The sequence below is a fragment of the Malaclemys terrapin genome, chromosome 3 (genome assembly GCF_027887155.1).
Source record: "Malaclemys terrapin pileata isolate rMalTer1 chromosome 3, rMalTer1.hap1, whole genome shotgun sequence".
Taxonomy (NCBI): domain Eukaryota; kingdom Metazoa; phylum Chordata; order Testudines; family Emydidae; genus Malaclemys; species Malaclemys terrapin.
In genome coordinates, this window is record NC_071507.1 from 40,767,866 (window position 1) to 40,795,092 (window position 27,227).

Consider the following 27,227-nt stretch of genomic DNA (forward strand, 5'->3'; position numbering starts at 1 on the left):
TGTTGGTACTTAAAGGGTATTCATACCTGAGCAAAAGTGAACTGTTGCTGTGTTACTCCTACTGATGTGCGACTGAAAGTGCTGATAGATTTAGAAGAGGAAACTGGAAGACAATGTGATACACTCACTGAAACTTGTGTTCTATTCTGCTGTGTAAGTTGATCTCCAGTAAAATTTCCTCCTGATGCAACAGACTGAACTGGTGGCCCCAGGCTGGGATGTACTGTGCCAGAAGAACTTACAACAGTAAACCGATTAGATGCTGACATATTTGAGACTGTTGACTGTCCAGGTGACATTGTAGTAAAACCTGATCTACCTTGAGAAACACTACTTTGACTGGGTGATAAATGCAACACTGTTGGTGATGCCTGTTGTAATGGCACCTGTCCACCAACAATTTGAGAAGTTCCATGATTTACTATAACTTGACTTCCAGGAGCTGTGAATGTCTGACCAGAAACTAACTGAACAGCTGTATTCTGATTATTCAGCATCTGTCCTGAATATGAATGGTTGGCCCTGAGCATGCTTGTAGAGTTCCTGTTCAGCATAACATGCTCAGCAGATACTTGGCTAGAAACCAACTGGGAAGGTTGAGTCTGAAGAAGTTGTCCATTTATGGTCTGGACATGATGAACCGAATTAGAATTGACAGAGAGACTTGTAGGTATGAGAAACTGATTTTGAGATACATGAGGCTGTCCCATAGGAGAATGGATAACAATACTACCGCCAGCATTACTAACTGTTTGAGGAGTAACTGATTTTCTTGTATTTTGTTGATTAACAATATTAACAGACATATGAGGACCAACTACTGAATTTTGAGGTGAACTTGCTGAAGCAAAAGGAATCCCTTGTTGTACGTGATGCTGCTGTATTCCCAAGTTATTCACATTGTAAGCTGTTTGCTGACCCATCTGAATAGGCTTTGGTTGGATATTAATTGGAACTTTATTAGAATTTGGTGCTAGACCCCTCTGAATAATGATATTATGCACAGGTAAAGATGTCTGAAAATTTGTGCTGTTAAATGGGACAGTTACAGGTTGTGCTACTGGACTTGAATTTGAGTTACCAAACAGTGAGTTACCATTAGGAGTTTGTCTATGAACCAAGAGTCCGCTACTCATGTTTGCAGGTGCTTGCTGTCCACTGCCTTTCAATATAATCTGAGATCCATCAAGGTTGTTAATAGTCATCATGGAAGGTTGATTACTAAATGAACCAATTAGCTGTATCTGTCCCGAACCACTAATCTGACTACTATTAGACAAATGCTGGCTGGGAACACTAATTCCCACATGTTGCATAAAGCCATGTTGCACACCAACTGTATTGCTTGCAAAAGATGCTCCAACTGGTTGCTGTACCACTTGAGTAACTCCTATAGGTTGCAGCGTCTGACCTGAGTAATTAGACACATTAGAAGCCTGAGTAAAGGATGCTGATGAAGAAGGATGAAGCTGAGCTTGTGCAAACTGTTGGCTAGAACCTATACTGGCATCCAGATATGCCTCTTCTGCCAAAGTCTGTTCAGTAATATTGGCCTCCTGTAAGGACTTCTGAAGAATATCAAAAGGCTGATCCTCACTGAGATCAGGTAAGGGAGAAGATTCAAGTTCATCTTCAAGAAACTGAAGGCTACTTGACAGTTGTAGTCCATCACTAGGCCCCTCTCCAAGCTGATTGCTTACACCTTTGATGGAGGATTTAGGATCAGTGTTCTAAAATGAAAAACAATAAATGAATTAAATTGCATTTTTAAAATAACGTAAGATACAAACTGTTTCCAATTAAATTTTTCCCTGCAAAGAACAAAGCCCCTCTATAATACCACATCCTTGTAGCTACATATACAAGGTGAAGTTCAACCTGTGCATAGGGCCAGCACAAAGCCCTTGTACCACTTATGCCCTCAAAACAGACAGCTGGGGCAGCACTGCTAAGGTGCAAAATTCGAATCTCAACCCACCCAAAGCCAAATTCCAAAGTCATCCAAAACCCAATTCCTTTTTGGCCCATGATAAATGCAAGGTCTGGGTGTGAAATTCAGAGCCAGTTTCAGATTCTGAATTCTACTTCACCCTTCAAGGGTAGGGACTTTTTGGCTTTGGATGTTTCACATAAACATTGTGAAAACTGCTGCATGACATGGTTGTCATATTGGAAAACTCTCAGACCTCTACCTTCAATGTTTGCTTTCGTCCCCCTTTCATTGATTGCCACACTACTCCATGAGTATAATTTATTTATTCAATTCACGTTTGTGTCTGCCTTTTACTGAATCTAGCTTATTTTATGAAAGCATCTCTGTCACTTTGGAATATTGAGGGATAGTTTTTGCTATTTTATTAAAGGTTTTCAAAAAAGTAACAGAAACCTTGCAATTTTACCTGTAAAACTATAATATACAGTACATGCATGAAAACACAAGGATTAAATCTAGCACAAATACTTTATCAGCACTTCAGAAACACCTAAAATTTAGGGGCCAGATTCTCTGCAGTGTGCCCCTTCTATTAGGTACTGCAGAAGGGGGGCTAACTGAAACCTGATTACATCTCCCAGATTCTCTGTCCACATGAGAACAGCCTGGTGTCTGCTCTAACATGTGCCAGCTGACTATGTTACCCAAGGGACCATCCACCATCTGGGAATTGTGCTCTGGCCACTCCCTGTCCATGTGTGGGGAGTCAGGTCATTGTGGAGCACTCCACCCTAGGAAAAGGCAGTGGTGGCAGCTGAGAATATAGGAGAGGCTGAAAATAGAGCTCAGTGACATGGGTATAAAATGGCTTTGAACAAATTCAGGCTGGAGATCAGAAGACTGTTTCTAACCATCAGAGGAGTGAGGTTCAGGAACAGCCTCCCAATAGGAGCTGTGGGGACAAACAACTTAATTAGTTTTAAGAGAAAACTGTACCAATTTATGCGTGGGATGTATGACATGATTGTGATGGTGGGGGGCCAGGCTCAGCAACCCTGAGAATGCCTTCTGGTTCATGTCAAGTATTCTTAAAAGCTCATGCATCAGCTGTCACCTGTAGGGGTCATCAAGGGATTTTTTCTCGAATGTATTCTGGTGTTGGTTTGGATTTTTGTGGGTTTTTTGTTTTGCTTTTTTGTCTCCTTTGAAGCATCACAGATGGCCATGGCTGGAGATGGGACCCTGGATGGGACTCTGGGTGGTACTGAGAATTTTCTCTCTCAGGTGGCTGGCTGGCTTGTTCTTGCTCACATACTCGGGGGCTGGTTGCCCTATGTGGGGTCAGGAAGGTATTTTTCCACAGGTCATACTGACATTGACCTTGGGGATTCTTCACCATCCTCTGTGGTACGGGTGCATGGTCAGGTCCATGTGGGTGTATTTCACTTAATATCCTGCCACTGAAGGGTTCTTTGGTACTGGTGCACCTCAGTCCCTCCTACTCTCTGCTGGTGGTTTATAATAGCTTAGTTTCCTGTGGGCTGTAACATTTTGGTCTAATTTCAGCTGTTGGGCTTAATGTGCATGTGTTGGTGGCCTGTGATACACAGGTCCGACTAGATTGATCTGGTGGTCACTCCTGGCCTTAAATCGTATTACTCTAAATGGGAGTAAGGAAAGAATGCAGGATACTGCCTCACAAACCTACAGCCAAAAGCCCTCTGTCCCAGCTCCCACTACCCTCACAAACATGTCAGGCTGTAGCAGGCTCTCTGCCTCTCCCAAAGCCCCTAAAGGATCACTCCTCCCCCCCCAAATAATCCCATTGCCCTCAGCAACACCCACCTTCCCCAGCGTCTCCTGCCTCCCTTTAATACCCTGTTTCCTATGGGCACCCCCAAAGTCTCCAGTTTCTGAGACATGCAGGAAATAGGATCCTGCCTCCCCCACTCCTGCTAATCAGCAGGACCCAAGGGAGCAACTAATGACTGTCCCAGGAAAGAAATGTCACATGTTGCCCACTTCTCCCATGAGCACCTTCCTGCTTTCTCTCTGACATGTGAGGAAGAGATCCTAGTCGAAATCCACAAAGCCACGACTTTACTCCCCTTCATGTGCCTCCTTAAAACTCACCTCTACCATGATGTATACAGGGAACTGCTGTCTAATAATGGCTAGACAGGTGGCAAATTGTGATCATTGTTCCTGGCTAGCTGAAAATTGTGCACACCCTAAAACCATTTTCCCCACTTTCATCCAACCACCGTGTTTGTCTTTTCCTCCTGTCCACCTTTGTCTTTCATACTATAAGCTGTTTGGAGTAGGGAATAATGTCATTTGCTATATGTTTGTACTGCAATATAAATGTTAATAAATAAAATAAATAAATAATGAAGGGAGTGGATGAGGGCAGTCAATTTGCCTCTATAAAAACTGCGACTACAAAGAAGTTACAGGTGCTTTAAACATGCATTCACAGTTTTCAGTGTCTAGATGTGCCTATTTTATGTCAGCTATTAACACTATTAACATCTACTTCATTTAGTTGTACACAGGACAAACCAACCATGATGAAAGCGTGTAATCACAATAAATACATATTCTCTCTTCTAAATACTTACATTGGAGTTGGCGAAAATTGAATTAGAATTGGCTGCAGAGTACCCTGCATTAGTCAAGTCTTCATTGCTCTGTTAAGGCACAAATGTAGTAAAGTAACATTAAACTAATAGTAAAGCAGTCACTAAAGTTCATGTAATTTTAGAATAGTATAGTAGAATACTACTTACAGATTTACTACTAGGTCCATGTAGAAAATAATTCAGTGCCTGTGGATCTCTTTAAAAAGAAACAAAAAAAGTTATCACTTTTAAGTACTTACATTTGTTAAAAAAGCATAATTAAGACAAAAAACAATAAAAACCTTGAGCCAGATGCTCTGTTCATGTAAATCAGTGTAGCTCCACTGACTTCAATAGAGCTATGCCAATTTACATCAGCTGAGGATCTTTCTTGTTTTCAGCAAACCACGTTAATATGTAAATTTATATTCTTCACCCTTTTTTTTTTTTTTTTTAAAGGGGCTTCCTCAAAGACAGGAATTCTCATCATTACATTTCAGAATTTCAGGTGTTTACTAATATTCATTACTAAAAAAAAAAAATCTAAATATCACTTTGCATGTTTACTTCCATTCTATAGGCCACTACCTATTACACCATGTGTTAAAATAAATACCCAATATTCTATAACACAACAGACTTTGCATTAAATGGACAAACAATGGTATTAGATCAAGAAATGTAAGCACTAAAATAAGAATAATCTCCTCTAATGAGCTCTATTGCCTGCAAATTAGTTAGTGTCTTGATAAAGAGCTACCATATTTAATTAATAAATAAAAACTAAATATTTAAGATGTTTTCTTGCCAATCTATTCATAAAAAAGAAAATTTTCTCAAGAACAACAACATTATCTTCTCGGGGAGGGGGAAAGTTATATCTTTTCCAAATGAAATCAACTGTATAACTGACTAAATGCATTTTTCCTTTGATAACTTGATAAGAAAGGACATACTGGGTCAAATCGAAGGTCCATCTAACGCAATATCCTGTCTTCCGACAGTGGCAAATGCCAGGTGCTCCAGAAGGAATTGACAGAACAGGTAATCATCAAGTGATGCATCCCCTGTCGCCCATTCTCAGCTTCTGGCAAACAGAGGCTAGGGACACCATCCCTGCCCATAATAACCATTGATGGACCTATCCTCCATGAATTTATCTAGCTCTTTTTTGAACCCTGTTATAGTCTTGACCTTCACAACATCCTCTGGCAAGGAGTTCCACAGGTTGACTGTGTGTTGTGTGAAAAAATAATTCCTTTTGTTTGTTTTAAACCTGCTGCCTGTTAATTTCATTTGGTGAACCCTAGTTCATGTTTTATGAGGAGTAAATAACACTCCTTATTTACTTTCTCCACACCAGTCATGATTTTATAGACATCTATCATATCCCCCCTTACTCATCTCTTTTCCAAGATGAAAAGTCCCAGGTTTATTAATCTCTCCTGATATGGAAGCCATTCCATACCCCTAATCAGTTTTTGTTGCCCTTTTCTGAACCTTTTCCAATTCCCATATATCTTTTTTGAGATGGGGTGCCACATCTGCATGCATTTAAGATGTGGGGATACCAGGGATTTATTTAGAGGCAATATGATATTTTCTGTCTTAGGCCTGGTCTACACTAACCCCCCAGTTTGAACTAAGGTACGCAACTTCAGCTACGTGAATAACGTAGCTGAAGTCGACATACCTTAGTTCGAACTTACCGCGGTCCAGACGCGGCAGGCAGGCTCCCCCATCGACTCCGTGTACTCCTCGCGGCGAGCAGGATTACCGGAGTTGATGGGGAGCACTTCTGGGTTCGATTTATCGCGTCCAGATAAGACGCGATAAATCGAACCCAGAAGTTCGATTGCCAGCCGCCGAACCAGCGCGTAAGTATAGACAAGCCCTTATTATCTATCCCTTTCTTAATGATTCCCAACATTCTTTTGGCTTTTTTGACTGCCGCTGCACATTGAGTCGATGTTTTCAGACAATTATCCACAGTGACTCCGAGATCTCTTTCTTGAGTGATAACAGCTAATTTTATATGTATAGTTGGGATTATGTTTTCCAATGTGCATTACTTTGCATTTGTCAACATTGAATTCCATTTGCCATTTTGTTGCCCAGTCACCCAGGTTTGTGAGATCCTTTTGTAGCTCTTCGCAGTCTGCCTGGGACTTAACTATCTCGAGCAGTTTTGTATCATCTGCAAATTTTGCTACCTGACTTGTTTACCCCTTTTTCCAGATCATTTATGAATATGTAGAATAGGACTGGTCCCATTACAGACCCCTGGGGGACACCACTATTTACCTCTCTCCATTCTGAAAACTGACCATTTATTCCTACCCTTTGTTTCCTATCTTTTAACCAGTTACCCTCCCCATGACAGCTTATTTTGCTTAAGAGCCTTCAAGATACTCTTGAACAAAATATTGATACACAATTAAAAAAAGAAGTGCAGCTAGATGAATTAAATATTTGCAGTTCAAATGTATTAAAAAATACACAATCAAGCAATGCAAATCTGGTGGTAAAAATTCTTAATGTATGCATACAAATATGTGACTAAGTTACAGGGATTACTTTGCAGTTATTGCTAAATATAGCAATTATATAATTATTTTCTTGACACACCCATTAATGTACACATTCAATTCAAAAAGTTACATGAACTCTTTGATTTAACAGAAATAATCTTTATTTGTAAATAGTACTAATAAAACATTTTGAAAAACATTTTTATGGATCTCCCCAATAAACACCAGGGTCAATCTGAAAATTTCCCTCTTCTTTCTTTATCATCCTAAAAGAAAAACAGAAAACAAAATAAAGACAGTTCAAGTTTCTGTATAAGTTTCTAGCATGAGCTCACAAACACCAAGAAAATCATGCTGCTACTATACAAATGCCCTAAACCCTTTTGGTTCAGCCAGTTGTACTCTGTGCCTCTAGAATAGTGCTTTAGTTTAGTATGAGAACATTTTCATGGAATTGGATGTCTGATTCATTCCTACTCAGCTAATTGTCATATCTATTTAAATCAAGCCTAATTAGCTAGAATAAATAACTACAGTGGCTTTTAATTAAACTAGATTGAAAATAGGGGGGAAAAACTAAATATTTTTCAAAATCTTCATAAAGTACATTCCAGTTCAAACTCCGTTGCAATAATAAGACTAAATAGTGATTTTTAACTGTAAAGTACAGAGCTAATCTTAGAATGGACCTAATTTGTTTCCTGCCACTTGTTCTGCTAATAAGATGGTAAGCTTTTGCTTACTAGCCAGTTACACTAACTAATGAAATGCCTTTTATATTTATTTTAATTTAAATGGGAATTTTTTTTTTTAAAAAAGGAGAGAGCTGGAAACCTAATTCCCGTATAAAGTTAATATTAATGAATACAGTATAGCATGGGGCTCTGTAATCTAGCTGAAAAAGGTGTATAATGAGTTCCAATGACTGGAAGTGGAAAATGGGAAATTCAGGCGAGAAGTAAGATGTACATTTTAACAATGAGGGTAATTAACTATTGGAACAACACTGCTAGGGACTTGGTGGATTTTCCCATCACCTGAAGTCTTTAAATTAAGACTAGATACATTTCTAAAAGCTATGTTGTAGCTCAAACAGAAGTTATACTATACACATTTTAAACATACTGCATGATATACATGACACTGAGTTAACATCTAGGCATCTAAGATCAGATTCTACTCACACACATTACAACCTTCACACACTATTTTTAAAAGAAATCTCATTTTCAGTACAGATTACAGAAAATTAAAAGGATAAAGGGGAAAGGCTTCACTGTCTCATTCATACATGGACGCATTGGGTTTATGGGGTTTTGCTGATACATAACCAAGACCTTTACTATCAATACTGCTTACCAGCTTTTATGATCATGACAAATTTAAATTTTGATGTTTTATCATCATCCTAGCTAACCATCCTATAACTTTTATTATTTCTAAAAATAAATCCATAAAGATTAGAAGACACTTACCAAACTGAAAGATTTAATGGAGACAAACTTCAGTTTTTCTGTCCTGCCAGATGCTCTGAATGATAGCTGATACAAGCAGTAAAAAGGGACACTACAACAAATAATGCATTACACCCAACACCCTCCTATTTGTAGGACCTCATCTTCTGAGCATTCTGTGGACTTGGACTGGAATTCTTGTAACTTGGCTTATTATTGAGCGCTTTCATTTTTGTTTCCATTTGGACAATTCTTAAGCTGATGCTCCAGGCAGGATGTACATCTGTTCCCTTTGGTGGCTGAAGTCAGCAGTCTCATATTATAACACTGTACATGACGACTGTTAGGCAACACTACCAACAATTTGTTATTTGGTAGGCTATTCACATACTAATCTGATCTAATTATAGCGATTATTGGGCCTGATACTTCATTCCTTTTGCATTCAAGGCTCTCACTGGTTTCAGTGGAAGTTTTGGGTGCATAAGCAATGCAAGATAAAGCTCACTGTTCGTTATTCTTGACATATGTGGATAGATTTGTCTTCTTGATTTCATCTACTCCTAGAATCATGCAGGAAAACTTTCCTATTGCAGTGACTGGCATAACATTTAAAAAAAAAATTCAGAGTCTGAAAAAAGTAATAGATACTGGATATTTAATATGTTCTACACATTTTGGACATACACCTCTACCCCAATATAATGCAACCCCATATAACACAAATTCTGATATAACGCGGTAAAACAGTGCTCCGGGGGGGCAGAGCTGCGCACTCCAGCGGATCAAAGCAAGTTCGATATAACGCGGTTTCACCTATAACGCGGTAAGATTTTTTGGCTCCAAGGACAGAGTTATATCAAGGTAGAGGTGTATTATGATAAATGTCTGCTCTTGAAGAACTATATCGATATTTTGGCCAGTCAAGGGAAAAGGACTTCACCATGCCTACAGTAAATATACCTCAATTCCACATAAAGCTTTTCTTGGTTGCAACTGTACCTAACTATTAATTTTTCAATCCTATATAGAATACACATCAATTTGCATGTAAAAGTGGTATAGAATGGAATAGAAATAATGCAAAGTAAGAAGACTATGGTTTTGGTTGGTTGGTTTGGGGGTGGGGTTGTTTTTTTTTTGTTGTTTTTTTTTTTACACAAATAGGGATTTAAAATAAAAATGCCTTTGAATGGACAAAAGTTGATAACCTTTAAAATTCCTGATTGTTTGTCATTCTTTATAATACCGGTAGCAATTCAACTCTTATAAAATTGGTACACAAATGCATTTTATCTTCTGTAAAAATAATTTAGGTAGCTTGTATTTTGAAACAGTCTATATATTTTAATTATATTTTCATTTAGAAAGTAATGTTTGTGAAGGTGCTATACTGACAGCCCTGAAGGCTAAAGTCCTTTATCTAGCCAAAAAAGAGGTATTTCCTTTGCATCAATAGTGTAGGACAGATTTCCCTGTTTGCTAATGTGCCTCAGCACTGACCTGACAGGACCATCATTGGGCAAGAGGGGAAGTCAGTCAGTGTCATGCCAAAAACCAGTGGACTACCAATTAGCATAAACTCTGATTGTGACTATCTGTTCATTTCACTTACAGGCCTCCAAACTATCACATGACACCAACTTTCAGAAACTACTGAAAATTAATCATCTTTTATATGGATTAATTTTGTACAATGATTTTTGCATAGATTTTTCTTTTAAGAATTTCTTAAGGAGAACTTACCCAATAAGATCAAGGAGACAGGACTCATCGTCGTCATCATCCATGACAACTAAAGCAAAAAAGGAAATGACTGGTATTTCATCAAAATCAGAGAAAATATTTCCTTCAACAATAAAACAATTTCAAAGCACATCAGTTTTTTTCAATAAACAATTTGTGGGAATTGTGTGATATTTACTCTGGGCCACATTCTTAGATGAACTTGTACAACTGCCACTAAGGTTAATACGAGTCCTGAAGCTAATGTGAGTTCTTCACTCTTATCTGAGTGCAGAATTTAGCCCCATGTATCTATCTGTGTAAACATAATGCAGTAATTTAATCCTGTCATTCTGTGGTTATTTTAAAAATGAAGGAAGACAATGGCCTGACCAAACTGACCAATTGGACCACTTTGTAGATGAAAAAATGTTAATTATAGACTCATGTTTCTCTCACAGTACAATACGTTTCTGGGAATTTTTGTTTTCATTAACAGCTCACCCATTAGGGAACAGATGAGCGTTGCAAAACTGGGAACATTGGGGACTACTAAGCATGGTGTTTTGTTACTCACAATACAAAGGTGAAGTAATCTGAGGGGAGTAGGAACCACAGCCCAGTGGCCTGGAAAGAACACTATATGCCCAACCCAAGTCATAAGGCACTGAGCAGCTGGCTGAGAAGGATGCTGTTTTCTCAGAACCCTTTAACACACATTTGTGTCAGTGACTGGCCCTTAAAGATATGCCCATTCTTAGTTTCTTCTAAGTGACACTCAAGCATACTTCAGTAAGCTCTTGGTAATAGAAGTAGTAACTGAAAATCCTAAAAAAATATCTGCTACACCCATCACTTGTATTAACTGGATTGTATTTAATCACTTGTGCATTAGTTCTCACACTTCTTATCAAACTGTCTGTACTGGGCTATCTTGATTATCACTTCAAAAGTTTTTTTCTCTTACTTAATTGGCCTCTCAAAGTTGGTAAGACAACTCCCACCTGTTCATGCTCTCTGTATGTGTGTATGTATATCTCCTCAATATATATTCCACTCTATATGCATCCGAAGAAGTGGGCTGTAGCACACGAAAGCTTATGCTCTAATAAATTTGTTAGTCTCTAAGGTGCCACAAGTACTCCTGTTCTTTTTGCGGATACAGACTAACACGGCTGCTACTCTGAAACCTACCATTAGTTACACCTTATCTCTACTTCCAAACCATCATGGCCATCTTCTCCCCTACTCTCAATGCTTGTTCAGTTTTGTATGGATATTCTTCTGCATTTATAATGTTGATCGCTTTCTCCTCTGCTTGCTCTGCTCTTTAGGCTTCTGAGATTGTAGGATTCTGGTTCTCCTACCACAATAACCATCATCATCTCATTTGACTGCTCCATCTCCTTTGCCCTTTTCCACTCCATTGATACCCATTAAGGTTCTATCCTTACACTGCCTCTCTCGCCCTCCTTTACTCTCTCTTTAGGTGACCTCATCTGCTCTCACTATTTAAGATACAAACTCTATGCTGGCATTTCCCAAATCTATCTCCATAACCCTGACCTCCCATCAACTATCCACTCTCACGTCTCCAAATGCCTTTATATCATCTCCTCAGGAGTGTCTTGCAACCACCTCAAATTTAACATGTCCAAAATGAAATTTGTTAGTAATCTCTCTCAATTTCCTCTGTTCTCTATCTTGCTGACAACTCCACTATCTCCCCTATCACCTGGACTCGCAAACAAGGTGTTATCCAAAATGGGTTTTTTGGGGGGGGATATGCAGGGTGCATGCAGCCCTTCTATAGTGCAGAGCCCCACTCAGTAAGAATTCCCTCTGCATTAGTTTGCAGAAGCAGGGGAGGGGTGGCCCACCACTGTGTGGATCCTTCAGTGCTCACTCCTGTTGGGTGCAGGAGGGGACGGAGACAAGTTGAGCCTACAGAGATCTATTTCAACTACTGGACTAAAGTAGCATCCGTGGAGTGACTCTGCACACTAGGAAAGAGAATTCTTTCCCCTATGGACTAGCCCCTCTACTCAATGCCAAATCCAGCTATTCAGTATGGATGCTGGGTTGAGGATTTAAACCACAATGACTTACAACATAAACACTATTTTATTATGTCACTGCACTCTTAATATGTACTATTAAGAATAAATGTTTAGCCTAGAGCTTTCTTTAACTCTATTCCTAGTAGTGTTTTTAGTATGTTGTTCTTTCCTTTGTTCTAACAGCAGAATTTTGAGTCCACGCATGGAGTATTGCTTCAGTGGTGGGATTTTCTAAGGGCTTGTCTATACATACCCTATTACAGTGGCACATAACGCTTCACTGTAGACACTCACTACAGTGACAGGAGAGGTTCCCCCATCGCTGTAATTAATCCATGTGCCCTAGAGGCAGTAGCTAGATTGACGGAAGAATTCTTCTATCAACCTAGCCCTGTCTATACCGAGGTTTAGTTCGGCATAGTTTCACACTCCTGAGACACGTCACCATGCTGATATAAATTTTCGGTGTAGACCAGCCCTCATATGCACAAGTCTCACTGAAAATCAATAAAATTTGTGCTGCAATACATTGGTGCTTTTGAAAACTCCACCCCAAAAACACAATGGCAGTATATTTTCTTATGTAAAAAAAGTTCTGTGGCTACTTCACGGGACACTACTGTGCAACCAACTACTGATAAACAACTGAACTTGAGAAGAAGCAAAAATAAAGATGGAAATGTTTTACCAAATGGACCATAAAATCTGTTGTGACAAAGTAATAAAGGTTATAGATTTTAAGAAAAAAGAAATAAAAGTCTAAGTAACAATGCAGAAGTTTTGCTCAGCTTCAGTATTTACATGTGCATCAAACCAATTAAAACAAATAAGCTGAATTTGACAGTAAAAGCTCAAACATTTGTCAAAATCTGCAAATTATATTTAAAAAAGAAAAGGTAGGATTGAATGAAAATGCATAATAAATTAAAATTTCAGTGGTAATTCATATTCTTCTTTACAATCTTTAAACTTTATAAAATCTTGACACTAATTTTTTGATTAATTCAAAATGAAAAATATCTACCAATACGTTTTTCTTCATTCTGCAAGTCTCAAGTTCTATTAAAATCTACCCAACATACTGTTAACAATATAAAAGAAAGATACATATACTGTACATTTTAGCAAGCAGCAAAGATCAAGGGCAGCCATGATTAGCAAGGTCCCAAACAAAATCACGCTTACAACATGCCAGAATAATGAATTGTGCTGTGAGCTACAGACTCATTGCCAGTGGAGTACACTTTTAAGAGCCCAAATACAAAGTTCTGCACCTGGAAGGGAATTGAGCCAGCCAGGGAGTTGTCTATGTAAAATCTATCCCCTTAAAACGTAGGATCCTAAGCATGTACGCTGTAAAGGACTAAGACTTTTTAAAATGAAAAAAAACTCAACCACACATAAAATGGCTTAGAAATATGAGCACAGAGATTACCCCTCAGGCTATTCAAGATATGAGTAGCAGAGGCATATTACGTGGCATACTACAATATTTATGCTCAGACAGTTCCTAACCGTGAAATGGCTTTTGTGCAGAAACAGCCATTAGTCTTCAGTCAGTTACCTCTTCTGTTAGTAAGAAGGCACAGATTGTGTGAATCTGGGCTTTGATCAGAAGAACAGTTGTTAACAGGGCCGGCTCCAGGCACCAGCCCACCAAGCATGTGCTTGGGGCGGCACCTGGAGGGGAGCGGCGCGGCGGGGCGCTCCGGCCCAAGAGCGGGGCCGCGACTGGGCTCGCCGCGCTCCCCGAGGCGCTCCAGCCGGTCGGGGAGAGCGGAGAGCCGCAGCGGGCTCGCCGCCCTCCCACCAGTGCTCTGGCTGCTGGGGGCTCTCCGCCCTCCCCCCGGCGCTCTGGCCACCGGGGAGAGCGGAGAGCCCCGGCCGGGCTCTCCGCCCTGCTCCCGGCGCTCTGGCTGCCGGGGAGATCGGAGAGCCCCAGCCAGGCTCTCCGCCCTGCTCCCAGCGCTCTGGCCGCCGGGGGGAGCGGAGCCGCGGCGGGCTCGGCGCCCTCCCCCAGCGCTCCGGCCGGTCGGGGATTGCGGGCCCGCGGCCGGGCTCGGCGCCCTCCCCTGCCGTGGGGGGGGCGGCGAGTGGCTTTTTTGCCTAGGGCTGGCCCTGGTTGTTAACATTGTTTTTGCAGTGTATTTCCATGCTCGTTCAGGGGTCTGTTACACCTATTTCTAGGTTTCAGACAGAATTAGGCCCATAATCTCTAAACATCACATAAACAGAAAAAAAGACCATCACAAAATACAAATAACCTGGATGACAATGCACACATAACAGGTCTTTAGAGATGAAATGAGTCAATGTAAGATACCTGATTTAGGACCAACTTTATTCTTTTTTCCATACTTCTAATGAAATTCCCATTAATGCCAACAGAAATTCTGTGCATGTATGGAAAGGAGAATAGATTCCATCGTTTCCCTCTAACCTATCAGTGATCTGGTTCAATAGACATATGCAAAAAATTACTATCAGCAGTCTTTACACAATCAATGCAACAGTACTTCACACTAGCCAAAATACACAGATGATATTTCTGGACATCTCGGATCCAAAAATGGTTATATTCTACTGAGGGCATCATCCATATATATTAGAAGGGCCATATGCTCTTGGGACTTGATACAATTCAAATAATAGAAACTGTAGCAACTTCCTACTATTATAGCCTCAAGTGACTGCCACAACTTCCTACTTAATATGATGCCATACTGCATTGCAAGAGGAAAAATGATACCGCACAGAGTCTGCAAAAGATCTGCAAATAGCATATAGAGGATGTGGTCTGTGGAAAAGTGGTTCAAGTTTAGAACTAAGTATGAAACTTAGAGGCTAATTAGATATTTAAGCTAAATTCTAGTCAGTTCACTGGTGTAAAGCTGGAGTAATTCTATTTACCTTAATTAAATTATTCCTGATGTACATCAGTGTAACTGATAGCAGAATTTTACTCATAGAGACCTAGATACTATGGTGATTGATGCTCTATAAATACCATAAGGTAACTAAGTTAAAGATACTGAGCCAAATTCAACATGATGAAAGCAAGTGCAAGTCTTTAAGCTTACCTGTTTAAAAAAGGGAGCAAATTTAACAGGTAGGGTGGCCAGGTGTCCAATTTTTGACAGAACGCCTGGCTGAAAAGGGACCCTGGCAGCTCCGGTCAGCACTGCTGACCAGGCCATTAAAAGTCCGATCAGCAGCGTAGCGGGGCTAACCATGGCTCCGCGTGGCTCTCAGAAGCAGTGGCATGTCCCCCCTCCAGCTCCTATGTGTAGGGGCAGCAAGTGGGCTCCACACATTGCCCCCACCCCAAGCCCCGGCTCTGCATTTCCCACTGGCCGGGAACTGCAGCCAATGGGAGCTGTGGGGGCGGTGCCTACGGACGTGGCAGCGCACAGAGCCGCTTGGCTGTGCCTCCACCTAGGAGATAGAGGGGGGACATGCTGCTGCTTCCGGAACTCTGGACCAGGAGCTGCTTGAGGTAAGCACCACCCAAAGACTGCAACCCTGATCCCTTCCCATGTCCCAATCCCATTCCAGCCTTGTTCCCCCTCCCACCCTTCGAACCCCTCAATCCCAGCCCAGAGCACCCTCCTGCACCCCAAACCTCTCATCCCCAGCCGCACCCCAGAGCCCACACCCCCAGCCAGAGCTCTCACCCCCCCACACCCCAAGCCCCTGCCCTAATCCCCCTCCCACCCTCCGAACCCCTCAATCTCAGCCTGGAGCACCCTCCTGCACCCCAAACCTCTCATCCCCAGACCCACCTCAGAGCCCTCACCCCCCCTCCAAACCCCAAGCGCCTGCCCCAGCCCGGAGCACCCTCCTACACCCCAAACCCCTCATCCCCAGCTCCACCCCAGCCAAAGCCCTCATCCCGCCCCATACCCCAACCCACTGCCCCATCCCTGTTCCCCGTCCCACTCTCTGAACCCCTCAATCTTAGCCCAGAGCATCCCTCATACACCCCAAACCCCTCATCCCCAGCCCCACCCCAGCAAGATCCCTCACCCCCACAATACCCCAACCCCGTGCCCCAGCCCTGTTCCCGCTCTCTGAACCCCTCAATCTTAGCCTGGCGCACCCTCCTACACCCTAAACCCCTCATCCCCAGCCCCACAACAGAGTCTGCACCCCCAGCCAGAGCCCTCAGACACCTCCCCAACCTCCTGCCCCAGCCCTGTTTCCCTTCCTGCCCTCCGAACCCCTCAGTCTCAGCCTGGAGCACCCTCCTGTACCCCAAATCACTCATCCCTGGCCCCACAACAGAGCCCACACCCTCAGCCGGAGCCCTTACCCTCCTGCACCCTAAGGCCCTGCACCAGCCCGGAGCTCCCTCCTACACCCTGAACCCCTCATTTCTGGCCCTACCCCAGAACCCACACTCCCAGCCCAGAGCCCACACCCTAACCCCAGCCTCAGCCTGGAGCCCCCCCCCCACATACTCCAAACCCCTCAGCTCCACCCCCCAGCCCGGAACCCCCTTCTGCACACCAAAACCCGCATCCCTGGCCCCACCCCGCAGCCCGAGCTGAAACCATCACTCCCTCCCACACCCCAGCCTCCTGAGCCATCCCAGTGAAAATGAGCAAGCGAGGGTGGGGAGAGTGAGCAACAGAGGGAGGGGAGGATGAGGTGAGCGGGGCATCAGAGAAGGGGTGGGGCAAGGGTGTTTGGTTTTGTGCCAGTAGAAAGTTGGCAATCCTATCAACAGATGATGTGTAATATGTAAATTAAATTCCCTTACACATATTTATTTCCATTTACCAATGTGTGTGCATACAGATGTCTAAGTTGGTTTAATTAAAACACCAAGGAGCTAGAAAAGGTTGTAGAAAATAGGGTTTCAATAGGGTTTATTACTTAAACATACAACCCCTTCTGCTTGCCTTTTTTTTTTTTTTGCCACACTCCTCCCTTTTAGCCTTTCAACACACACTGACAGAATTTGGCCCATCATCTCTAAGCTTCACATAACCAAAAGAAAAAGAATGAGGCCCCAATTAAAAGCAAACTTCCAACATAGCAGTGACTGGGCTCTGAGTTGTTACCTCCTACAGTCTCCCTGCCAGTGGAGTGTAAGTTGAGGATATAAATGGTAAGAGTATGTGAAAATAAATAAACCTGCGGGCATTTAAGTGAGTCTAAACTGGAGGTGTTGGGTGAAAACTGGAAGATGTGAATTATATGAACCTCCAGCCCTCTAGACTTTGATTCACCTCTGACTTTGTCTCAAAGGCTGCAATTGGCTTCAAAACATGTTTGACAAACACCAATGCATTCTACCACTCTCACTCATTTCTTAAAATGCCAAATATTGAAAAATCTATTAACCTCCCAAACTATTAAAAATATGTACATACTTAGAATCTGCAGAATGTTTTCCATCAGAAACTAATAATTTTAAATTATATTATATATTGGACATTAAAAAAATTATCAAATAGTTAATGACTATAATTTTATTTAACATTTCTTAAAGATCCAAGCCTTACACTCCCAGGAGACAGTCAAAGGAAAGAGGGGGATAGCAGAAGAAAAAGAGCACAGAAAATCGGACATACTTTACAGTTTCATGAGACAGGTATTTACATTTAAACAGCTTATACTACAAACTAATCAATTTAGATACAGATATCAGAGCATGACAGAAAAACACTGTGGATATAGTTAATCTCAATAAACACCTACACTAGAAAAGCTGGATGGGCTACCTGTGTTCTGTCATGTTCAACATATTAAATAAATGAAAGCTAAGTAGGGTCTTTACTTTGGTTTTGTTTAGTATTTATCCAGCACTAACAGAAGACGAACTGTATGAACTAATAGATCTGTTCTATCATCTCTCAGCTTGTTCAGCGACTGATCATTCTTCAATAAATTACGTTTCAGATCAAAATATAACATACAGGTTCATAACCTGAAAGCAAGCTTTACTTCTCTCTTTAAAAATATTCATTTATCCACTAAAAGTGAGCTGACCTCTTTATTGAAATAGGAATATATATACGGTATTCTTCTGTGCTTCCAGGTGATTGTCTGACATGCTATACTATGCTCTATGTATCTAGTGAAAACTTTTAAAGCAGACATTACCCTTTCATGAATGCACACCCAAAGTACCTACTAACATCAACAGGAGTTATAATGCAAGCACTAAATGTAGAATAAATTCCAAGCAATTGACAAGATGCATCATAACCTTTTGGGGAGCCACTGCAATGTAGCATGTTAAATATATAAGAATTGTTATTACCTCCACACAATTTAATCTGTCAAAAATCAATTTATCATCATCACACCAAATGTGGCCCTGTTCTAAGCAGGTGCAACACAACTAACTCACCAGAGTGGTGTCTGCTTACATTTAACCATCACCATTATCATCAGTGCCAAACAAAGACACACCATGTAACTTTTGAATGTCTTATGATGCTAGGCAAAATTTGATTTTTTTAAAAATAATTTCAACAGATAATATTGTTTATTTTAAGCACCATTTTCTATTTTTATCTATTTAAATTTTCACAGTTGTGCAAAATTGTGGCTTTTTTTTCAATTTTATCCATTTAAATGCTTACAGTTGCAGGAACTTATGGGAGAGTCAGACAATAATTAATGACAGTAGACAGAGTCAAAAAGTTAAAGCCTTAATACTTAAAACACAAACTGTCAACATGACATGTCAAAGTATACAAAATAAATAGCCTTATATCAAACTCTAATAAGTTCGCCAGCAACATTTTTCTTGCTTTCCCTATCTGTAAATTTCAATTATTATCAATTCAAATATGTTTGTCGGTTTGTGTGTGTACGGTGAAATTGATGTTTACTGACATTTATGAATAAAAATCTAATCCTTCCAAGCCTACTTGTTAATAACTACTCTAGGAACCATAGGCGCTGACTCCATAGGTGCTCCACAGGTGGGCCCCCCTGCTCCTCCTCCCCCCAATACCCCCTGCCCGCCGACGAGCCCCCTGGGATCAGCTGTTCAATGGCAGGCAGGAGGCACTTGGGGAGGAGTGGGAACAGGAAGAGGTGGAGTGAGGACAGGGTGTGCTCAGGAGAGGGGGCAGAACAGAGCAGGAAGAAGCGAAGTGGGGGCGGAGTGGGGGTGGGGGCTTGAGGGAAGGGTTGGAGTGGGGGTGGGTCCTGGGCCAGAGCGGGGGTCATGCACCCTCTTGGGAAATCAGAAAGTCAGCATCTCTGCTAGGAAAATGTTACTGGCACTGTTGTCTCTCTCATCCACAGAGGAGTTAGTCCAATAAAAGATATTACCTCACCCACCTTTTCTCACTGGCACTGGGGACAGTTGGAAGGTGAGTGTATTTACTTTTCTGATCTCTTAGCCCGGGCTATGGAATGGTCCTGGTCCTGGCCCTACTCCTTGTGGGACAGAAACAGACTCCTTACATGCCCTTGCACACCGACACAGTACTGGGCAAGACTGAGCCCATAGAACATTCAAGATACAGTAACATCTGCGCACAAAATAGTGAACTACAAAAATAGAGTTAAGGTCAGGGGTCAGAACAAAGGTCCTGAAATTAGAGCAGTTTAATATTCATTTACCGGAGTCAGACTCATTTAATGTAGTTTTAACTAAAGTTAAGATTTCAGGCTCACTAATGAGAAACCATATGTGCTGCTACACTTGGGCACAGTCATACTGACCCAAGGAGAATATGGTAACCATTAGAACATCCTTATGGGAAATTTATATTATATACCTTTTAACTACTGTAGTCAAAGAAAGACAGGTACAGCAGATAGATATTGGCTTGCTGACATAGCATGATCATTTTCTTACAAATACACTAAGATTATCTTAATATAGTGTCTTCTTTGCAGGAAAGAGCTAAAGTGATTTAGGCTCAATATAGCACTGAGATATCTTCCTTTTACATATGCAGTGGTAGTTTTGGATACATCTTCACACTGTTTCTAAACTCCAATACTGGCTTCATTAAGCTTCTTAGTGATAATCTAACATTACAACAGTCCACTTCTATAGAGGTTATTTTCACTTGAATGCTATATATACTCATTTACTTGCACTAAAATGATCTCACTGTGATTTTATATAGAGATAGTATAATCAAATCTTATTAAAATTGCAATGTAATCAAATTGCCATCATAATCTCCTGGGAGACCAAACTTTCAGGGACTTTCTCAATTTCTTCCCCCTTCAGTGAACAGGGAGTTGTGCCATTTAAATGTCTGAAAAAGTCACCAATGCACCTAATGAAAGGATACATTTTGGTTTTGCCACAAATCCTAAGCATATTGTTGCACTACCCTTGGAGCAGATCAGAAGACAAGGGGAAAACCGGAGTCACTCCACAACATGCCTCCTGGTTTCCCCCTTACTCTGGTAAGGAGGTATCCTTAGCCAGGTATGGCATAGACTAGATCCCCCAACAGGCTGACCAGTACGTTGTGAATTGGAGCCAAGGTTCAGTCCATTCATCACCTCTTCCTGCCTACTTTCATCTACATGCACAAGGGAGGGGAATGTAACAGCTCTATGTAAGCTACTCTCCTCCCCATGCAGCTACCCTTGGCATGGGTGCCCATACAGGCGGAAAAGGGGGCACCGTAAATACTCTTATTCCCTATACAGCCACGAGACATGATGTGGCCCACAATGAATATATTTATAATTAACAAATTATTTAGAAAAAATGGTTTTCTTTTGAAGCACAGTTCTCTGAAAAGTGACTAAATAAAGGTTCCATGTTTAATCTCTCTTACTGACTATATCAAATTTGCTCAGATTAAAAGTAAGACTATGACTTTTCTAATTGTCAGCCCTGCAAACCCAATCTGAGATCAGAAAGCTAGGCTGTATATTTTCAGCCTGTACATGATCAATAATTAAGATTTTGAAAACCAAATTCTGCCCTTGGCTATAGAATAGCAATTTCTTCAAATTCTGTAGGTTAGTCTCCAACTAGATTGGGAAAATGTAAGTGAAAGAACAATTCAGTTCTGCAATTGGAAAATTAGTAACTTTTTTGTTTGTTTTAAAGTACAAGCTGGAATAGACTCTCGTTCTCTCTCCTATATGTGCTGTCAGGACAGACAGAACATTAGAAAACTTGTGTGTTAGGACAGAAGCATGCCACACAGATTGGCTGCTTCCCAGCTCTGCTCCAATATGACACTTCCAATAGAAAGATTCCCAAACATGCGATACTGAATATCAACAGATGGGCTTCGATGTTCCACAACCTTCTCCTCGATCCCTTTGTCCTTGGCTTGATTTCCACTCAGTTTTCTTCCTCTCCAATAGTGTAAGCAGAGGAAAACAAGCAGCTCCTTGTTATGTGAAATTATGAAGAAAAGCTGCTTTCAGAGTTAAAAAATTTAATTAAAAAAATAAAAAAACACTAAACATGGTGTTCAATACTGCTTTTCAAACAGAAACAAGATTTTATCACCCCCAGTTTCTTTATCCACTGCACTAAAGGTATTACTTGTACTCTTCACCAAAGCGGAAAGGCATAGACAATGGGCCGAAGTTTTTTTTAACAAGTTAAGGCAGACTCTAATCCTGTAAAAACTTTATTCACTTGCTTAAAGTCCCATTAACTTCAAGAACGTGCGTAAATAGTCACAGAATTAGAACTCGACTTGGTAAATCTCGTTGTATATGATACCTTCCTCAAAAATTGTTCCTGAACACTATCTATATTTCAAATGACAATGTTGTTCACTTTATACTAGGCATGAAATCAAGGACACAATTTATATTTAAAACATTTTAAAATCCTTGTTCCCTCCAAATTGTACATTATTTCATTGAATTCCAATGACATTACAGATTAAAATCAGTTTTGTAGTGTTACAATACCATCACCGGATTTTGCTTTTTCAGGTTTCTTTTTCATCTTTAAATTCTCCAATAAAAAGGGGACTGGAGTAGCACCATTGTTGCTAAAGATTTATGCATGTATAAATTAACCCATTTCAAACCACATCAAACTAAAACTTGTCACAGATTTTTAGCCTGGATACCACAAAATAGTGAGATATCTTGATATCAGTTGCTTTGGTTTGGTTTTTAAGAAGGACCAGAACAAAAATTACTTTATAAATGTTTTTGATCTTAAGACAAATTACTGCTCTATCTATTTGTACTTTTTAAAATTACGATATGGGCAAGTTTAGTTTGAAACACACCAAACTGCACACACAGTAAGCTACTTTCTTAACGTTTTAAGTTTGTGCTTTTAAAAAATTATTAAAATTATACAAAGTATACCACACAAAATCTCATTAATTTCAATATGATTTTACATATTGCATCTGATCTGGATATATCTGAAATTAGAGTTTTCAATGTGATTTACAATACAACTGATCTATCAGAGCCAACAGCGTGAAATATTTCATACTTACTTATATTTACATTATTTTAAATAACAGTCTTATTATAATATTGACTATTTTCATTATGCAAAATCCTAACAAAAATTTGTCACTATAACAGCTATGTGAAAAGGAAGACTATTACAATTCTAGTTACAATGTAATAGTTCTGAATTATTTCACTCCTCTGATAAAATGTATACGACATTTTTATTCCCTTGGGTTGAGTACAGTTGTAAAAAATTCAAACTTACTAGGGCTGTCAATTAATCGCAGTTAACTCGTGATTAACTCAAAAAAATTAACTGCGATTAAAAAAATTAATCACGATTAATCGCACTGTTAAATAATAGAATATCTATTGAAATTTATTACATATTTTGGATGCTTTTCTACATTTTCAAATATATTGATTTCTATTACAACACAATACAAAGTGTATAGTGCTCACTTTATATTATTTTTTATTACAAATATTTGCACTGTAAAAATAATAAAATAGTATTTTTCAATTCACCTCATACAAGTACTGTAGTGCAATCTCTACTGTGAAAGTGTAACTTACAAATGTAGATTTTTTTCCTTGCATAACTAAACTCAGAAACAAAACAATTTAAAACTTTAGAGCCTTCAAGTCTACTCAGTCCTACTTCTTATTCAGCCAATCGTTAAGACAAACAAGTTTGTTTACATTTACGGGAGATACTGCTGCCTGCTTCTTATTTACAATGTCACCTGAAAGTGAGAACAGGCGTTTGCATGGCACTTTTGTAGCCGCAGTTGCAAGGTATTTACGTGCCAGATATGCTAAACATTTGTATGCCCCTTCATGCTTCAGCCACCATTCCGGAGGACATGCTTCCATGCTGATGATGGTCTTAAAAAAATAGTGCGTTAATTAAATTTATGACTGAACTCCTTGGGGGAGAATTATACATTCCCTGCTGTTTTACCCGCATGCTGCCATATATTTCATGTTATAGCAGTCTCGGATGATGACCCAGCACATGTTGTTTGATTTACGAACACTGTCACTGCAGATTTGACAAAACGCAAAGAAGGTACCAATGTGAGATTTCTAAAAATAGCTACAGCACTTGACCCAAGGTTTAAGAATCTGAAGTGCCGTCCAAAATCTGAGAGGGATGAGGTGTGGAGCATGCTTTCAGAAGTCTTAAAAGAGCAACACTCCAATGCGGAAACTACAGGACCGAACCACACACACAAAAATCAACCTTCTGCTGGTGACATCTAACTCAGATTATGAAAATGAACATGTGTCGGTCTGCGCTGCTTTGGATCATTATTGAGCAGAACCCGTCATCAGCACGGATGCATATCTTCTGGAATGGTGGTAGAAGCATGAAGGGACATATGAATCTTTAGCGCATCTGGCACATAAATATCTTGCAATGCCGGTTGCAACAGTGCCATGCGAACGCCTGTTCTCACTTTCAGGTGACATTGTAAACAAAAAGCAAGAACCATTATCTCCTGCAAATGTAACCAAACTTGTTTGTCTGAGCTACTGGCTAAAGTAGGACTGAGTGGACTTGTAGACTCTACAATTTTACACTGTTTTATTTCTGAATGCATGTTTTTTTTGTACATAATTCGACATTTGTAAGTTCAACTTTCATGATAAAGAGATTGCACTACAATACTTGTATTGAAATATACTATTTCTTTTGTTTTTACAGTGCAAATATTTATATTAAAAAATAAATAGAAAAGTGAGCACTGTACACTTTGTATTCTATGTTGTAACTGAAATCAATATATTTGAAAATGTAGAAAACATCCAAAAATATTTAAATAAATGGTATTCTATTATTGTTTAACAGTGCGATTAATCACGCAATTAATCACGATTAATTTTTTTAATCCCTTGATAGCCCTAAAACTTACTATGGCACAACTCAAAGTAATGGAAAGAAGAAAATTCTGAATCAAGACTACCACTATATCCTTCATTAACATAATTACATCAAAGCTGTGTGTAACACAATAAGTAGGATCTTGCAGTGTTTGCACAGGCAAAACCCCCAGAGTGAAATCTGGGCCCTACTAAATTTGATGGCAAACTCCCATTGACTTCAATGGGGCCAAGACTGCCCTGAGGGTGCGTCAACATTAGAAAAAAAAAAAAAAAAAAAGTATTTTATCATGCATTTACATAGACCTGCTAATGCATTAAAACTACAACTGCCTTGTCCATACTAGCATTTCAATGTGTTAATTACCATATGTTAGCTTCCTAGTGAAACAAGCCCCCAAATGTAATTGAAGGGAGCTCTGCAAGGAATCTGGCTTGTATCGTCTGAGAATTCTGCAATATACAGAAACAATAAAGAAAAATAAATTCAAACCCTTATTTTTTTTTGTTTTTTAAATTTCCAAAATGTTGTTAAAAATGGCATTGTGAGAACCTTCCAACAAGGGGATATTATCTGACTCTCCCAAAAACTTACCAGGCAAATAAATGATCAGCTGTGGAGTTTGCTTCCCTACATTGCCTTTTGCTCTCAAGAAGCAAATTTTGATTTTTGCACAACTGGAGTATAGGAAACGTTATTAAAATATATGTCTCTTCCCTACCCCAGTTAGTTTGAAAATTATGCACCAGGAACTGCTAGGGAATGTTCACTGGAAAAAGTGGCCAACGTTGTGGAATTTGATTGACTACACCAAAACTAAGAATATGAAATGTATATCAAGAGTAGGGTGGAAAAACAGATGAACTATTATCAAGGTGTCATTTTTATACATTAAAACTAGCAAGTGAAACTAATTTGAGAAAAGTACAGTAAACTTTTTCAGTTAGCCATCCACTCACAAACAGTATTTTCTGTTCAGATTCGAATAAAGGTACAACTGTGTCCTGTAAATATTTTCCCCAGGCCCAGGCAAAGATAAGCCTCAGCAAATATACAACTATGGTACTTTATTTATACTCCAAATTACATTAAGATAGAATCCCAAACATTTGCTTTTTCATTGGCACTTATTTAAAATCTCAACTTTTTTCTCTTTATAAAATGGAGTTTTGATCTAGGGGTCTCATATTGAGGAATATTTTATTTAAAAGATTAGATTATAAGTTTGCAAATCAATTGTGTGATTCTGGAAATAAATAAATATATGAATATTCTCAAAGTACTTCTAATACAAGAAAGGTGTAATTTAAATTTTGCACTAGAACAATTTGCATATTAATGCCAACTTACTGAAAAACCATGGTTGATAAAAGATGAGAAAACTACTTTGTGGTATATAACATTATGTATACTAAACATCACAGAGTAGTTTTATAAATTACATACATCACTACAATCACCTATTAAATACATAAAGTACTACCTCCGGTGGGCTGCTGGACACCTCTGCAAGTGTCCTCGGCTCCCACTACACTTTAATGCCCTTTCAGGAGACATTAATCATTTTAGAGGATTGTATCCTTTTACAGTGACAGACTGTCTCTGCACTGGAAGGGCAAGTAATACATGCACACTAAAGCACTGTACAAAGGAAAAAAAAGATAAAGACTGTTCATCCAGTACTCAAATATTCCTTAAATTTCATTCATTGTTAATATAGCTTAGAAAACTAAGGAGGCCTCATCTGAGTTTTGGGAAACCATTCTGAATTTCATGTACCTGTACTAAGGCCCTAAATATATCCATAGAGGGTTGGATGTACAGTACTGTGAAAACTGTAAAACATGTGCTGACATTTTAAGAATATGCACATCAATGAAAGTCAAACTAAGTTACTGTCTAAAGCAGGCGTGAGCAATCTTTTTGGCCCTAGGGCCACATCGGGTACAGAAATTGTATGGAGGGCCTGGTAGGGAAGGCTGGGGGAGGCTATGCCTCCCCAAACAGCAAGGCATGGCCCGGCCCCTGCCCCCTACCCAGCCCCCCGGAACTCCTACCCCCATCCAACCCCCCCTGCTCCCCATCCCTGACTGCCCCCTGGGATTCCCACATCCTATCCAAACACTCCTTGCTCTCTGCCCCCTGACCATCCTGCCGGGACGCCCGTCCCCTGTCCAATCCCCCCTGCTCGCTACCCCTTGACCAGTCCTGGGACCCCTGTGCCTATCCAATCTCCCCTGCTCCCCACCCATTGACCGCCCCCCCCCATCCAACCCTCCCTGCTCTCCCCGCCCCACGTTATGTGTGGGACGGGCGAAAGGTGGGCTCAGTCCTTTCCCTGTGCGTTTCCCCTGCTCGTTTGGCTGCTCTCCCTGGCAGTAGGGCAGGGCTCGTTCCCTGTCTGGGCTTGGCTGCTGGGGACAGGGGCCAAGCATCCTGGGGATGCAGGGGGGCCCTCGCTTGCTCTGCCCCTGTCCCCGGCAGCAGCTGGAGGCTAGAGGGAAGGGTCCTGCAGGCCCCGAATGTGGCCCGCAGGCCGTAGTTTGCCCCCCTCTGGTCTAAAGTCTGTATAGATTCCTGAAGCTCCCAGTGCTGTTGCCTAAAACTGGTACTTCTTTTTCTATTATGTGCT

The 27,227-nt window shown here is 40.4% G+C and overlaps 1 protein-coding gene across 7 annotated transcripts in view; it reads right to left on the reverse strand.

The window, feature by feature from the left end:
- BICRAL (BICRA like chromatin remodeling complex associated protein) overlaps positions 1 to 27,227 on the reverse strand; it is a 68,350-nt gene that overhangs the window by 14,883 nt on the left and 26,240 nt on the right. For 4 of the 7 annotated variants that reach the window (XM_054024470.1, XM_054024471.1, XM_054024469.1 and 1 more), the window contains 4 exons: positions 10,286 to 10,334; positions 4,723 to 4,771; positions 4,555 to 4,623; positions 27 to 1,730 (listed from right to left, as the gene is read on the reverse strand). In XM_054024470.1, coding sequence (XP_053880445.1) covers positions 27 to 1,730; positions 4,555 to 4,623; positions 4,723 to 4,771; positions 10,286 to 10,329 — 1,866 coding nt within the window. In that variant the 5' untranslated portion in view covers positions 10,330 to 10,334. Of the gene's footprint in view, positions 1 to 26; positions 1,731 to 4,554; positions 4,624 to 4,722; positions 4,772 to 10,285; positions 10,335 to 11,458; positions 13,095 to 19,629; positions 19,649 to 27,227 lie in introns of those variants that run through there. The other 3 variants (XM_054024474.1, XM_054024473.1, XM_054024475.1) reach the window with 3 other exon arrangements.